At 42.7% G+C, this 12,779-nt stretch overlaps 1 protein-coding gene across 8 annotated transcripts in view; it reads right to left on the reverse strand.

The window, feature by feature from the left end:
• Positions 1 to 12,769, reverse strand: part of MTA3 (metastasis associated 1 family member 3) — a 240,468-nt gene extending 227,699 nt beyond the window's left edge. For all 8 annotated transcript variants that reach the window (XR_014082480.1, XR_014082479.1, XR_014082490.1 and 5 more), the window contains exon 1: positions 11,932 to 12,769. Coding sequence is in view for 3 of the 8 variants with exons in the window: in XM_081591973.1 (XP_081448099.1) it covers positions 11,932 to 12,046 (115 nt within the window). In the remaining 5 variants the exon portion in view is untranslated. The remainder of the gene's footprint in view (positions 1 to 11,931) is intronic.
• Positions 12,770 to 12,779: the final 10 nt, after the last annotated feature.

The following is a 12,779-nucleotide window of genomic DNA, read 5'->3' on the forward strand; positions in this document are numbered from 1 at the left end:
AAGATGTCACTGTGAGCAACCTACACTTAGGAAGCAAGGAGTTACCCTCTACTTCCTTTGAGGGTAGAGCACCTACAAATTATTTAGGATTATTCTGCATGGGAGATATGTCTTTTCTCCCTATTTATTTATTTAATCAATCATTTGTTTATATTAGTATGGTCTCATGGATATTTATTACATACTTTTGGTTATAATCCAATATTACTTTATATTTTTTACTCAAATTGTTCTACCTCTGGCCATTGGAAGCTCTTTCAGTTTACTTTTCTGTTGCTTTTACATACCATCATCTTTTGTGATAGCTGTTTTATTTTTGGGCTATGCCGGATCTTCCCCGACCAGATGGAACTTGTGTCTCTGCAGTGGGGGCTCAGAGTTTTAATCACTGGATCATTAGAGAAGTCCTTTGTGTTTTTCAGTACTTCCTTACTTTCTGGCAATTTATTGTGTGTATTTTCTGCCCTAGCCCTAGAATCAGCCATTTCTTCAAGGAGTCCTGATTCATTTTATTGGAGAATGGTATTAGAAACTATGACCTGGGTACTGGGTGGGTTCAACTGTATTTTCGTCCTTCTTTATTTCCTGACTTAAAGTAAAGCGTACTGTATGCATAAGCCTACTTTTGTTTCCATTTTGGCTTCTAATTTCTTCGTATACTTTGCTACCCATTGTCTCATTTGCTTTCTCTGTACATTTTATTTATTTAAAAAATTTTGGCTTCGCCATGCCGCTTTTGAAATCTTAGTTTCTCGAACAGGGATTGCACTGAATCCTAACCACTGGACTGCCAGAGAATTCCCATCTCTCTACATTTTAAAGCTGTTTAAATGGGCTTTGGCTAGACTGATGTCCATGAAGAAGACTGAAGACTAGACTCTTCAATCACAATAACCGTTTCAAGTCTAGATTTAAGATCTCGCAGCCATTTTCTTCCTTCCTAATGTAAAGATATTGCCATTTTGTAAATAAAACGATAACATTTGCCTTGGGTTTGTCAACCTGTAAAAATGAGAATTTTATAAAACCTTTGTCGGAGAAGGAGAGAGGGAGTCATTTAGACACCTAGAGAGCTGGGTTGGGTTGTGACTCAACCAGAAAGGGCTTGAGTTTCACGTAGATACGTCCATTTTCTGTGCTTAATGAAAAGCCTGGACTGAAAGAAAGGGGAGCAGTATTTATGGTGTTTTTAATAACTTATCTTTGCTGCTGCCACCCTGAAACAGAAGCATGGCCAAAAATTCCTCTCCCTTCAGTTTAACATAGACTGAACTTTTACAGTGAATTTCTTAAAATACACACACACATACACACAGATGAAAAAGTATAGATTTTTTTTTTTTACAAACAGTATAGAAATAGTGAGCTGAGTACAATTTTCTTATCCTAAAGTGAAGTAAAGTGAAGTCGCTCAGTCGTGTCCGACTCTTAGTGACCCCATGGACTGCAGCCTACCAGGCTCCTCCGTCCATGGGATTTTCCAGGCAAGAGTATTCTTATCCTAAGATAGCCATAATTTGTCCAATTGTCATTATTGCAGACCTGGGGTTCTTCAAGCTTTCACTTCCTCCTCTCTGCCTGAGATGGAGCAAAGGGGCCAGGGTTGCTGGGTCTGATGGGGAGTCTGGGGTCCTTTCAGGGCCTTCCTGGGCATGGGTCCCCATTTGCCTCTTGGACCAGCTTGGGATATCTGGCCCTCTCAGGTTCTCCTAATTCCCAGCTCACTGACTCCAGCAGTCATCAATCATCTGGGCTTCAAGTCAGCTGGGTCTAATTTTCAAAATGTCCCTCCGGGTGACCCTCTCCCTCTGCCCTGAAAGTTCTACCCTCTTCTCTATCCTATGTAGCTATAAAAAGAATACTTGTGAAGGTCCTGATAAGCCTGGTTATGCTCTTCCTTAGTGCTGAATCTCTTGCTAGCTTTAGGTGTAGTGTCACAACTGGCCATTTGGCCTCTGGAGGCCATTGCCTTCTTTATTTTTTTAAATGTATTTGAAAAAGGTATTTATTTATTTTTGGTTGTGCTGGGTCTTTGTTGCACACAGGTTTTCTCTAGTTGCAGTGCACAGGTTTCTCATGCAGCGGCACGGGCTCTAGGGCGCATGGGCTTCAGTAGTTGCGGCAGGTGGGTTCCTGGGCTAGAGAGCGCAGGCTCAATAGTTGTGATTCATGGGCCTAGTTGCTCCACAGCATGTGGGATCTTCCCAGATCAGGGCTCGAACCTGTGTCTACTGCATGGCAGGTGGATTGTTTTTTTTTTTTTTTTTACCACTGAGCCTCCAGGGAAGTCCCTGCAGGCCCCTGCCTTCTTAATTGAGAGTCCATCCCTTTTCCGTCGTGCCGTCACTGCTCTTTTCTTCCCATGCCTCCCAGAAGTTCTCTCAGGTTCTTTTTGGAGCTTCTGAAATGCTCAGTTTTAATGATACTTGTTAAACCAAGAAGACTGATCTACTCATGTTCAATGACTACAAATCCTTTCTTAGTCAAGTGCTGAATAAGGACCACGTATTCCAAATAGTTTTCATTTTATCCCTTACAATCCTCCCAATCCCAATTGGCTTTTGCAGTATAAATCACTACAGTTTAACATCTAAAAAACACTTTAAACATCTGACAAGGGGCTTGCTAAGGCAGAGATAAAATGGAGCATCCACTGAAAGGGTAGTTGAAAACACTAGCCTCTCCTATGTGCCCAGCTGATTATGTAGCAGATGAGAAGCGAGGGTAGAGTAAACACACTTCTGGGGGATCTCATGGTGACTGAGTCATATAACGTGGCAAAATTACTTGTATAATTGACATTTTTACAGTCTGAGAGAATTGTGTGGCACTATTAAAACTAGAGTTTTCTGGGACTTCCCTGGCGGTCCAGTGGTTAAGAAGCCATCTTTCAATGCAGGTGACAAGGGTTTGATCCCTGGTTGGGGAACTGAGATCCCACATGCCTCAGAGCAATTAAGCCCTTAAGCAATTAAGCTCATGTGCTGCATCTAGAGAGCCTGAGTGCCACAACTAGAGAGTCTGTGTGCCACCAAAATGAAAGATCCCACACGATGCAATGAAGATCCTGAGTGCTGCAACTAAGATCTGATGCAGTCAAATAAATTACAAACAAACAAAAAAACTACAGTTTTCTTAAGGGTCCTATAAGTAAGGGGATGTCTCAATAGTGTGAATAATGTTTAATCTTCATGGAATATAAATGTCAACCTTGTGTTGGTTACTAGGGTGAAAGTACAATGAACTATAAATTGAAAGCCTTGACTAATGTTGATTCAGTGGAAGTTGTATTCACAATTTCTCCCTTTCCATAGTACCTGTCGGTATTGAGATAGACCAGTAGATCAGTCACTGACATTGTCAAAGTTAAAGGCACTCTCTGTCTAGAGAAAAGAATGCCTTGTCATCATCAAAGGAAGCATGGTAAACCTATTTTCTTCTTTCTTTGTAGATTTATGTGGACAATTGCTCTGCTGCCATTGTTCTTGCAGTTTCATCCATCACAATAGAAGCTAGTGAAAGGGTATAAAAAGCTCCTCAGTGTCTTTTGTCACAAAGATTTTTATTTGTGATTACTTTGCTCTGAAAAGGAAAAATCCTACTTGGAAGATCTAAGGTACTAGCAAATCTTAAGCAGAGGGCAAGTTTCCTTGCAGGCAGAGGAAGGTCCTGGGGGGACAAGACCTGAGGCTGCACGTCCACACAAGCACACGGAGTTAAAGCCGACACTTATTTCAGCATTTTTTGCTGAGCCATAGGCTCTTTCTCTGACCCGGGCCTGAGACAGGCTTATACCAACCTAATTGCTTCGGCTTCAAACCTCCTTTTAAAACAGCAAATCTTCCAGATTTCAATACCTTTTAGCTTGCCACTAGGAGCAGTTTTTTTTTTTCCCCCCTAACCTGTGAAAACATGTATCTCAGGGAAAACGCAGGCAAATGCCTGAGGTTTTTGCCATTGCAGGGTAATGGGATCACACACACCAGAACTGGATTGTTTTATCTCCAGTTAAAAACTGGAGAAAAATAATCTGTATTTTAAATTCTGTACCTTGGAGAAAAATGCAGTTGCTGTTGAAGAGTATATCAATTATTAAGTGCGGAACCAATGCTATTTTGGTTGCATCTACAATGAGAAGATCATTTCCAGGAATATCATACGCTTTGCTTCAGTCAACCCCAGCCCCAATCTTTCCTCTGAGGCAGAAATACCAGCACTGAGCATAGAGGGGGAGGGAGGTTGGATTGTGGGGCAGGGAATAGATTGTTACAGGGACAGAAGGCAAAGAACAGCAGGTGTTTTGGAAAGCTGATTCCTAAACCAGTTATTAATAATTTTGGTTCATTAATGTTGATAAATGCAGCTCTCCTCCTTGTAGAATGGATAGAACACAGCAGGGAACTTTCCATTCATTTTGAAAATGTCTTTGATTTTTCTTGCGAGTAGAATCCTCTCGCAGGCTGTCTGAATATGCCCTGTGATGCGACAGGGGGTAGAGTGGGGGAATCCCTTGCTTTCTACTTGGCCCTCTCACCTCCTTTCCATCTGGGCTCAAGACCCGCTTTGCTGAGAAGCTTCACCTCCTGATCCTTAGCACCCAATCAGGCAGCTGGGTCTCTAGATGTCCATCTACCAACCAGGACAACAGCCTTTGAAATTTCTTTCCAAGTTTCCGATAGTTTGTGAGCCAAGACTCACAGAACTGCCTGGATCCACATCCAATTCTTTCTGGACAGTTTATTTTTTTGGAAACAATTTTATTGAGATAGAATTCACAGTGAGCCCAATTAAAGTGTTTAATGCAATGGCAGACAGTCTTTCCTTGCAGTCCTTGCTCTGCTTCCACATTCTTTCCTTCCTCTAGAGAGAGGTATGGGTGGATGGTGGAACCCAGACATGACTGGAGCTGATTCTAAGAACTTTTCTAATTAAAGCACCTGCTGGGTTAGGTGAAAAGGGACACCCACTGACCCAGGGTTAGGGCTGGCTAAGTCAGCAGGGTTTCTGCAGGAATCTGGCATATGCTGTGGCCCAAGATCTCTGCCAGGGTGCCAACCATTTAACAAAATTGAAGTGGTTTTTCAGAAAGAGCCTGGATTTCTCAAGTTGGTCAATTCCAGCCTCACTATACGCATATACAGATACTGCCAGTTCAGCACTCAGAGAACACATATTTTAATCAACAGTAATGGTCATTCATTCCTTCACTCAACAAATAGTTATTGAGCTTCAACAAGGAGACTGGCACTGTTGTAGGAGCTGGGGACACCACTGTCAACTAGACCCAAGTCCCTGCTCTCAGAAGGAGTGAACAGAGTCTGGTAGAGTGACAGATGACAAACAAGAAACAGGTGGATGAGCAAAGTGATTTTTTTTAAAAAAAAAAGTAATAAGGGAATAAAAAAATAGGTTGAGGGGATTTCCTGGTGGTCCAGTGGTTAGGATTTTATGCTTCCACTCTTGGAGCCTTGCATTCAGTCCCTGGTCAGGGAACTAAGATCTTGCAAGCCATGTGGGATCTGGCCAAAAAAAAAATAAAAAAAGAATCTTAAAAAATATATAGGTTGATATGCTAGAATGGTGGTCAGGGAAGGCTTCTCTGAGGAAATGACATTTGAACTGACACTTGATTGACAAGAAGGCACAGGCCACAAAATTTGCTGGAGTAGGATGTCCAGGCTGAGGGAATGGGGGCATGGCCCCAGATGTAACTGAGCAGAGGCAGAGGCAGGACACAGAAAAGATGGGCCCAAGGAAAAAGAGAGAACTTGGTAACAGGATATGTGCAGAGATTTTTATTTCTTTCGTTTAAATAATTAAAAAAAAGCTGAAAACATAATACTTTCAGTGGGGGCTTCCCTGGTGGCACAGTGGATAAGAACCTGCCTGCCAATGCAGGGGACATGGATTTGATCTCTGGCATGTGGTCATGAAGATTCCACATGCCTTGGAGCTACTGAGCCCCAGATCTAGAACCCAAGAGCTGCAACTACTGAAACCCGTGCACCCAGAGCCTGTGCTCTGCAACAAGAGAAGCAAGCAGTGAGAAGCCCTTGCACCCCAATAAGAGTAGCGCCTGCTACTAGAGGAAGTTCACATGTAGCAACAGAGACCCAGCAAAACCAAAAAATTAGCAAATTAAAAAAAAATCCTTTCACTGGGCTAAAAAAGAAAAAAGACAGTGGGTTTACAATAACCAATAACCAGTAGGTCTCATTTCTACCTAATTTCTTCCCAGTCCTTTAACCAAGAAACAACCGCTCATACTGTATTTTATGTATCCTTTCAGAAATCTTGTAATGTATCTACAAATACATCCATATGTCTTTAATATAAAGAGGGAATAATTTAGTCGCCAGTTAAGGAGCTAGGCTTTTTTGTTTAGCAATGTGGCTTAGAATTGATTCTATCTGAGTCTACATGAATAACAGTATTGAGTTCATGAATATGCCATTATTTAAATAACCATGGACACTGAGGCTGTTTCTAGACTTTTACTATTGTAAACAATGCAGCAATCCTTGCCTGTATGTCTTTGTGAAATATGTGACTATATGTGTAGGTTCAACTCCTGGTGTTAAAATTGCTGGATAACTAGGTGCGTGCATTTAAAATTTAAATAGATATGGTCAAATGTATCAAGTTTTTTTTATACTCTGGAGAAATTGAAGGGATTCTTCATGACATATATTGTGAAAGAGTGCATTCAGGTCTAGTCTGAAGGAGTAACTGTCAACATTCACAAATAAGCTTAAATGAAGCTCAAGGTTTCAAAAAAATTTCTTAATTTTTATTATGGAAAATTTTTTATTATGGAAAATTTCAAATAAATTCAAAAAGGGAGACTAATAGACTGAGCCCTAACACCCAGCTTCAACAGTTAACTCATGGCCAATCTTGTTTCATCTATGCTCCCAATCCACTTGCCCCTGCCCTTGGTTGTTATTTTGAAGCAAATAGCAGGCATTGTATCATCTCTCCCTTAAATATTTCAGGATATGAAAGTGACTTATTGAAGTCTGATTATCTTGTAGAATGACCCACATTCAAGATTTGTCTGATTGCTCCCTCTGGTATCACCTAACTTGTTCCTCCCTTCCCAGGGGTGTCTGACGCTGGGTAGAGAGCAGAGTTGGTGATGAGCCAGCATGGGAGGCAAGAGAGCCTGCAGAGACTTTGGGTTTCATTCCTGGGTCTGGTACTTACTAGGAGCTATGGATCCTTGAGCAAGTCTAACTTCATGAAGCCTCATTTCCTTATCTGGAAAATGAGAGTAATAGTAAAAGCATTTTTGTGGAAAGCTGAGCTAGTGGTGGCAAGCAGAAAGAGCTCTTGGTCACTGTAAGAAGTAAGAGACTTGAGGACTTCCTTGGTGGTCCAGTGGTTAAGAATCCACTTTGCAATGCAGGGGACACGGGTGTGATTTTTGGCCTGGGAACTAAGACCCCACATGCTGCAGGGCAACTAAGCCCAAGCATCACAACTACCGAGCCTAGGCACCAAAACTAGAGAGAGACGGTACGCAGTAACAAACAGCCCGTGGGCCACAGTGAAGAGCCAGCACAGCCAAAAACAAAGAAAAAGAAGCAAGAGACCTGGAGTGATGGTGGGCAGAAGGGCCATCACATCCTAATGCAACGTAGCAGCAGAATGGGTGTGAGGGTTCAGTCTAGTTCGGTTCAGGTGCTCAGTTGTGTCTGACTCTTTGCGATCCCATAGACGACAGCACGCCAGGCTTCCCTGTCCATCACCAACTCCCGGAGCTTACTCAAACTCGTGTCCATAGAGTCAGTGATGCTCCAACCATTTCCTCCTCTGTCGTCCCTGTCTCCTGCGTTCAATCTTTCCCAATATGAAAAGGTGTGAGGGTTGGGTGAAGGTCAAGGGGAGAGGCCTTTCTGTAATGGCACCAAAAATGTTTTTTGCTGTTAATGATGAAGGGTAGCACAATAGGCCACCCCAAAATGTGTCACTTTGGCATACAGATTATTTTGAGTACTTAAATATTCAGGTACAAAAAGGGTGCTCTGACCCTCCCCCTTTTCTTTCTAAAAGCAGGAGATAAAACTCCCATTTAAAAGATTGTCTTCCCTATACCAGGAGGAAAGTACCATTCTTATCATTAAGGACAGAAGCTGAAGCTGAGAGAATTCTGTATAAATGTACTTTGTTAAGATAATTCTTATCTTCCTTTAACCTTGCCATATATTTTAGTTACTTTTCTACCATTGCCTCTCTGTTCAACCTCATATAAAAGCATTTGGGTTCTGCCACCTCTGTGGGTCTTCATTTCCTTCTGGTGTTGATGTAAAATTTATAATAAGTAAATTTTCATGGTTTTCTCCTGTTAATTGTCTTTATGTCAATCTAATTCTCAAGCTCAGTCAAAAACCCTGAGAGGGCAGAGGTAAAATTTTGCCTCCCATAATGATTACACAGCGACTTTCTCAAGGCTGGACATTTAAAGAAGATAGTGTTCCCTTTGCTTGCATGAGAGCACAAAGTGTCATGGAGCAGAGGAAAAGGCAAGGACTTTGGTGTGGGATGGGGGTGAGACATCCCTTGGTGGCTTCTCTCCTTTAAGATAAGGGTCTGTGTGGTGGGACAGTTCTTAGGGAAGTTTATTGAAAGCTGTAGCTTCCCCTTCTGCAAGGGTAATTGTGCATAGTGGATGAAATCATGAGTGTCTTCCCCTTACATAAAATCAGAGTCACTGGAAGGTTATGTGAAAGTTGCTCAGTCTCGACTCTTTGCAACCCCATGGAATAGTCCATGGAATTCTCCAGGCCAGAATACTGGTGTGGGTAGCCTTTCCCTTCTCCAGGGGATCTTCCCAACCCAGGGATAGAACCGGGGTCTCCTGCATTGCAGGAGGATTCTTTACTGGGGAAGCCCGTGGAAGGTTAGGTTTCCATTCAAAAAGCTGACTGTTTAAAGGATCCACTGTAGATGCTGAGAAATAAAATGGTGTAAACACAAACCCCTGAAAATAGAAATGAATGGCAGAGCCAGGGCTCTTTTTTTTTTTGAGTCAGGGCTTTTTAAGGCACAGTTAGTAAGTAAGCTGCAAGGACCAGTGGTGCCCATAGGGCATTTCAATTTATAAAGATTTGGGCAGGGTGTTGGGAGCCCTTTCTGTGTAGCATGACAAGCTCAGCTTCCCCCAAAACTCTTATTATTACTTTCACTTTCCAGATGAGGAAATGAAGCTTCAAGAGGTGAGACTTGCTCAAGGACTCTGAACACATTCAGTTGTGCAGTGCAAGGTAATGGAGGAATTCATGTTCGGTCTAGACTCAGCAGTATATGGGTCACAACTTTTCACTAAAATTTTGATGGTTCGGGTTACTTTTTGTGATTGGTCACATTTTTAAATGAATCAATTCACTTGTCTGATTTGTGAAAGTGTGAAAGTGTTAACTGTTCAGCCATGTCCAACTCTTTGCAATTCCATGGACTGTACCCCGCCAGGTTCCTCTGTCCATGGAATTTTCCAGGCAAGAATACTGGAGTGGGTTGCTGTTTCCTTCTCCAGGGAATCTTCCCAACCCAGGAATTGAACCCAGGTCTCCTGCACTGCAAGCAGATTCTTTACTGTCTGACCCTCTAGGGAAGCCCCTGTCTGATTTGTATTTAATTATAACCCAGGAGTGAAAATGAGCATGACCTGCTTGGGCTGGTAGAGGCACACACAAAGTGAGATTTTTTTTTTCCCCCAGTGTCATGTACTGAGGCATATACCACTCTTGCATCATTTCATTTCATATCATTCCTTTGATGAAGCCATGTTATTTCCATTGTAAGGATGAGAAAATGGAGCCTTAAAGAAGTCAGGGAATTTGTTACAGGTCACTCAGCAAATAAGTTGTGCGGCCAGGATATGAATCTAGAGATGGTCCTAAGAACCAGTGTGGACTTTATTTCCACGCCAATTTGTAATTGTAGAAATCCTTAGCCACTTTTGATTCTTGAACTGGGGAATGACTTGATGAAAATGAAGAAAAAGAAGAGCTGTTCAGTAGCATAATACAGGATTCACAGATGGAGGGAAGAACTGGAGCGCAGAGATCAGACAGGAAGTTGTGGCAGCAAAGTTGTGCAGGCTCTGGAGACCGAGGGTTTAGGGTTTGGAACTAGAAAACCTGGCTCCAGCCTTGTCTCCACCGTGATGCTGCTGGTTGGGGAACCCTGGGCAAATTATAGCCACATCTTTGAAGCCTTGTTCCTCCTCCCCAAATAATAGGCTTATAAATTGACACAAGAAAATCTCTTTCAAACTCTAAAATTCTCCCTGATGCCCAATGTAGTCTAAAGATTTACATATGAAGACCCTAAATATCACCTAGAATCCAGAGAAGAATTTAAATGTAAGAATTCTCAACAACAACGACAATATCAATTCTCAACATATTTTTTCAAGTACAGAGGACTAAAATTGTTTTTAAGAATGCTTTTTAAACCAGATTATATTGAGACAAGCCAATCATTTCTGAATCTTATTGTTTTCTTTGTTAAAGAAAATGACTTGGGTTATCCTTGCTGCAGTAGCAGTTGACGATATTAAAATCAAGTAAGAATATTACTCTTGAAACAAATGAAGTGATTTAAATCTATCTCTCTAAGACATTTCATGAAAATATACCTAGGAGACACATATTATACTGTCATCAAATTAATTGGTTTTCTAAGCTCACATGTAATTTAAAATATGATATTTCTTCAACTGGTCCTATCAACAGACTTTAAAGGGATTTTAGAAGAGAACATAGGAAATAAATGTAGTAATGTTGAAGCAAATAATCAAGAAAATAGCTGTTCTGTGTTCTGTTGCCTGTACAGCTTCTAGAAAGTATTTTTAACGACTCCCTGAGGAATCGGCTCTTGCTGGTGTGAAGCCAGGCTCTTCACTCCGCTAGCAGCAGCAAACTTTTCTTCATCCTCATTTTCTAGAACAAATCCATTTCCAAGCCGTGCTGAGTTCTTGGTCTCAGTGTTTCTCAGAAATGAACTCTTCCTTATTTACAGAGATTCAGGGGTGGGGTTCCCATTTCTTGGCTGCAGAAGTGCCTCCTCCTTAGAATAACCTAAGGGGCAAATGACTTTTCCTGAGATCAAGTCAGTTCTGTTCTTAAAACCTTCAGGGATCCCATTAGCTTCCTGGATGAAAGCTGACTTCTGTAGTGGAGATCCCCATGCTTTCAGCCAAGCAATGCATTAGCTTTCTTTCAGGCTTTAGTCCTCCACACCTGCGATTTTGCTATTAGACATGCTCTGCTCTTTCTCTCTACCAGTTCATGGCCATCACTTCTTTTGATTCTGTCTTGAAACATTTCCTTCAGGATGTTTTTCCAGTTTAGTAGCAGCTTAGTAAGTAAACAACTCCCGTTTTTGAGTTTTTAATCACATTAAATGCTTTTAAGGTAAATTATCAAATCTAGATATAAAAAATTTATAGAGATTTTCATTCTTTAAGAAATCATCCAACAAGGAACTATATTCAATATCTTGAAAATACTTTAAATGGAAAAAAATCTGAAACAGTGTCTCTACATATTTATCTCTATATATCTGAATCACTTCGCTGTACACCTGGAACATTGTAAATCAACTATGCTTCAATTAAAAAAAAAAAAAAGAGCACAAAAACCCACCCAGAATGATTTTACTTTGTGAGCACTCCAATTTTTAGGTGTCTGCTTTTTCGCTAAGAATCCACACTAGAATCAGAGCAAAAGGACTCCTTCTGGTGACCTCTAGTGGGCACTAGATAACCCTACACAATTATGAAAAGTGAAGGGCAAAGTAAAACCCTTCCCAGCAACCCAGCTGGGTGTACTCCGAAGTCAGATCACCGCATCCCACCTCACCCCACCACACTCTTATTTTTTCTTCCAGTATGTTTTACATTTAACAGTTTGCTTTACAACTCACCTGTTTCGCCTCTGGCGGGTACTGCGCGAGCAGAGCTGCCTGTGCCGGATGTCGTGTGAATTGCTTGGAGCAGTTTAAAATAATCCCTGCCCAATGGAGCCCACTCCCAGGACATCGAGCAGTGCCCAGGGAAGTACCCTCCGCAGAGCCTGAAAGGGCTCTTCAAGCTCGAGGGCCGGTGCTTCAGCCGGCTCGGAGGTGCACAGGAGAAATTAAGACATTATGAAAAGGACGATGCAGACGAAGATCAGGCAAAATTCTGTTCTTGCCAGTGGCAAGACAATTCTCCCCAGACTTTCATCCCACTCTACAGGGAGCGTCACGAGGGGGTCCAGGGGCGCTAGGCTTAGGCGCTCTCTTAGGACCGGCGCCTCAGAAAGCGGGGGCTGGAGCCGCTCCCCTCCGAGAGAGGCGGCACCGAAGCTGGGTGCTGGGATGTGTGGCCGCCTTCGGAGCACGCGGTACGTGGGTCTCCGCGCCGGGAGAGGAAAGAACAAAGTCGGCAAGAAAAGAATTGCTGGGGTGCCTTCTCTTGAGAAATCCTGTGGGGCGGACTCAGAAACCAAGCTGGGCTCCAGAGAGTTTCTGGAAAAAGCTCTCTCAGAGCCGTCTGTCCCCGCCCCTCAAATCCTGCACCCCAGTCCTCACTCCTCCTTACCCTCCTGCAGCCTCCTTTTGGGGGGCCATTAAAAGGGCCCTTGGGGACTCCCCAAGTCATCCCGATGGTTCGGGGAGGGACGCGGAAGCTGAGACCCCAGGCGCGGGGCTTTTCCACCCCTTCCACTCGGGGCTCCAGGCTCGGCGCATCCCTGCTCCGCGGACCCCTCCCGGCCACTGCAGGCGAGAGC

This window comes from Giraffa tippelskirchi, chromosome 4, assembly GCF_054371585.1.
Source record: "Giraffa tippelskirchi isolate mGirTip1 chromosome 4, T2T-mGirTip1v1.2.pri, whole genome shotgun sequence".
NCBI classification, from domain to species: domain Eukaryota; kingdom Metazoa; phylum Chordata; class Mammalia; order Artiodactyla; family Giraffidae; genus Giraffa; species Giraffa tippelskirchi.